Source organism: Octopus bimaculoides, chromosome 25, assembly GCF_001194135.2.
Source record: "Octopus bimaculoides isolate UCB-OBI-ISO-001 chromosome 25, ASM119413v2, whole genome shotgun sequence".
Taxonomy (NCBI): domain Eukaryota; kingdom Metazoa; phylum Mollusca; class Cephalopoda; order Octopoda; family Octopodidae; genus Octopus; species Octopus bimaculoides.
Genome location: NC_069005.1, coordinates 31,520,953 through 31,524,320, shown reverse-complemented (window position 1 = coordinate 31,524,320; position 3,368 = coordinate 31,520,953). Strand labels below are relative to the sequence as shown.

Genomic DNA, 3,368 nt, shown 5'->3' with positions numbered 1-3,368 from the left:
TTACAAATCCTTTCAACTCCTACTTTCTCTTATGAACCTTTACGAACGATCCAACAACAAATACAAAAAAGATATTTAAGTATTTACAACAGTGTGATAATAAGCAACCTAGACATTGAAACAAAACAGGACAATACTAATAATAATAACAATAATAATAATAAGTATTGCTGTCACTTTGAGGAGATTAATTAACTGAAAGCTAATAAACTATAATGGGCTGGAGTGAATTTTAATCATTAGCAAGCTGTTGTTTATAAAGCTGGCTACGTACACCTCGTTGGCTTGTTACAGCTTAACTTACATTCAGTGGGTTGTTTATTAGTGTGGGGGTGGGAAGAGTGTGGGAGAATGGAGTAGCAACTAACTAAATATTTTACAAACTCATGTTTTGCTGGTCAATGTTGCTTATCTGTTACATGGCTGTTCAGGTTCAATTCCAATGTGTGACAACTTGGCGGATTTTTCTGGGTTTAAAAAAAAATTTTTTTTTTTACTGAAGTCTTACATTCATCTGAGATTTGTGAATCAAATTGGGGACACAGAATCAGTGTGTGTAATTAGAAATCGATCAGATGGAGTGTCTACCTGTTTTGTGGGGTGGTAGATTTGGGTAGTATTCTGTTACCTAGTTAAATACCATTATCTTTAGTGCTTTTAGCAAAGTCCCCCTCTGTTGCAAGCAAGTTATGCCCAGCCTAAGTCTCTTGTCTGAGCCTATCTTGAGAATCTACTCTCTACAGTGGCACCCCCTTTACTTTGGTTTCTGTCACCCTTCCTGCTCACACACACACAATGGGCTTCTTTCAGTTTCCGTCTACCAAATCCACTCACAAGGCTTTGGTCAGCCTGAGGCTATAGTAGAAGACACATGCCCAAGGTGTCACACACACACACGACAGGCTTCTTTCAGTTTCCGTCTACCAAATCAACTCACAAGGCTTTGGTTAGCCCGAGGCTATAGTAGAAGACACTTGCCCAAGGTACCACACACACACACACACAGAGGCATACCTCAACTTATATTGCTAATGATGCCACACAAATTTAATTGGTTTTATCTGTTTTAGTAAAAGATTTGTACATTTTTTTTCACTTGTTTTCAATTTGATTTTCCCATTTCACTATTGGCTTTTCATAAATTTTGTGCTTTTAAATATGTTCACTAAGATCAACATAAAGTCGGATAAACTGACTGAAGCTGATGTTAATTTAAAAAAAAACAAAAAACAGATCAAAAGACATAACTCAAAATGACTTAAAAGTAGGGGTACACCTCTATATGTGCGGATGGGTGTCGGCATCCATATGTATGCATTGATGGTGAGTCAGCCTATGTGATCAGTGTTTAAAGCAGTTAGTTTGTTTTTTCCAATATTGAATCAAACCTAGTCTGTGACCTAATTGTGTCATTAATAACTAGAAAATCCAATAACTTGTGGATGGACAGTTTCCGGTGATCATTGACAGCCATTAGTGCTCAACCAAACAGATTTCTGACCAACAGTAATTCTAAGGGTTAATGGTCATTGTTTGATGCTGCATTAGTGAGATGATGATTCTGTTGTTGTTATTGTTGATGCCTCAGCTCAGCTCTAATAGAATAGAAATATAATTAATCAAAAGCACTCCAGTCATGACCATCATGACATTTTGTATATGAGAGACTGTAGTTACCATTTTTTAATTTTTTTAAAGGCAATAGGTTTCTGGTTCAGTCCCACTGCGTGGCACCTTGGGCAAATGTCTTCTACTGTAACCCCAGATCAACTAATGACTTGCGAGTGGCTTTGGTAGATAGAAACTGTGTGGAAGCCCATCGTGTGTTTATGTCTGTGTGTAGTGAAGGCATATGGATTAGTAGTTAGGGTGTTGGACTCATGATCGTTAGATTGTAGTTTCGACTCCTGGACTGGGCGACACATTGTGTTCTTGAGCAAAACAATTCATTTCACGTTGCTGCGTTCCAGCTGGCAAAAGTGAGTAACCCTCTGATGGATCAGCATCCTGTCCAGGTGGGGAATTTACACTGGGAAACCAGCTGTAGAAAAATTGCTATGATAAATTCCGTCTGACCCATGCAAGTATGGAAAGTGGACATTAAAATGATGATGATGATGGCTATGATTTGAGGGTGATTTGACTGTTGTTTCTAGCCAGTTGAGCATCTGTGCAGAGGCTCACTGTTGCTGCAGTTGTAATTTAATCTCAGGTCAACATTCCAAGAGAGAGAGAGAGCAGTGTCCCAGCTGTCTTTCTTTTTTTTTGTTTATGGAACTAATATACATCATCCTGTCTGTTCTTCCTTTTCTTTTTATTCTTTATTAAATGCTAAGATGTGATTTCAATTGAGACTTCGCTGCTATTTCTAGTACTCTTTTTTTTTTCTCTTCCTCTTTATTTTTCTTCTTCTTCTCCCTCCTTTCTCTCTTCTATTGTTAAAGTGGTGACCTAGCAGAATCGTAAGCATGCCGAGCAGCATTTCGTCTGTCTTCACATTCGGAGTTCAAATTCTGCTGAGGTCGACTTTACCTTTCATCCTTCCTTAGTGGATAAAATAAGTACCAGTTGAATGCTGGGGGTGATGTTATTGATTTATCCCATTCCCCGAATTTGCTGGCCTAGTGGCAAAATTTGAAATCATTATTATAATTATTGTTAGTAATAAAGTGGTGAGCTGGCAGAATTGGTAGCACGCCAGGCGAAATGCTTAGTGGTATTTCGTCTGTCTTCACGTTCTGAGTTCAAATTCTGCCTAGGTTGACTTTGCCTTTCATCCTGTCAGGGTCGATAAAATAACTACCAGTGAAACACTGGGGTCAATGTAATTGATTTGTCCCCTCCTCCAAAATTTAAGGCCTTATTATAATCATTCTGTTTGTTTACTTCAGGTGGAATGCAAGACTATAACTACGTCAGAGCTGGCTGTTTTGAAATTACCGTCTACATGTCTTGTTGTAAATATCCGTCCTCTTCACAACTTGATGTGGAATGGCAAAACAACCGAGATTCCTTGCTGGACTTCATGGACCAGGTATGTATTCCCACCATTCTTTTGTATGTACTTTTGTACTCTTCTCATACATGATGCAACAACTTCCACAACAGCATATGGTGAGTAAACCTGGAGAAATTGCCTCTGCCATATGTAGCCATTATCATCATCATCATCAACAGCAGCATCGTTTTAATGTCCACTTTTCTATGTTTGCATGAGTTACATGGAGTTTATTGAGGCAGATTTTCTCTGTCTGTCTGTCTGTCCATCTATATCTATCTGTCCATCTATCTCTGTCCGTCTGTCCGTCTGTCCGTCTGTCTCTGTCCGTCTGTCCGTCTGTCTCTGTCCGTCTGTCCGTCTATCTCTG

General features: G+C 39.0%; 1 protein-coding gene across 1 annotated transcript in view; it reads left to right on the top strand.

Annotated features, from left to right (window-relative positions):
• The window catches only part of LOC106880679 (carboxypeptidase D), a 42,343-nt gene that overhangs the window by 9,814 nt on the left and 29,161 nt on the right, over positions 1 to 3,368 (top strand). The window contains exon 2 of the mRNA XM_014930735.2: positions 2,892 to 3,034. Within this exon, the coding sequence (XP_014786221.1) occupies positions 2,892 to 3,034 (143 nt within the window). The remainder of the gene's footprint in view (positions 1 to 2,891; positions 3,035 to 3,368) is intronic.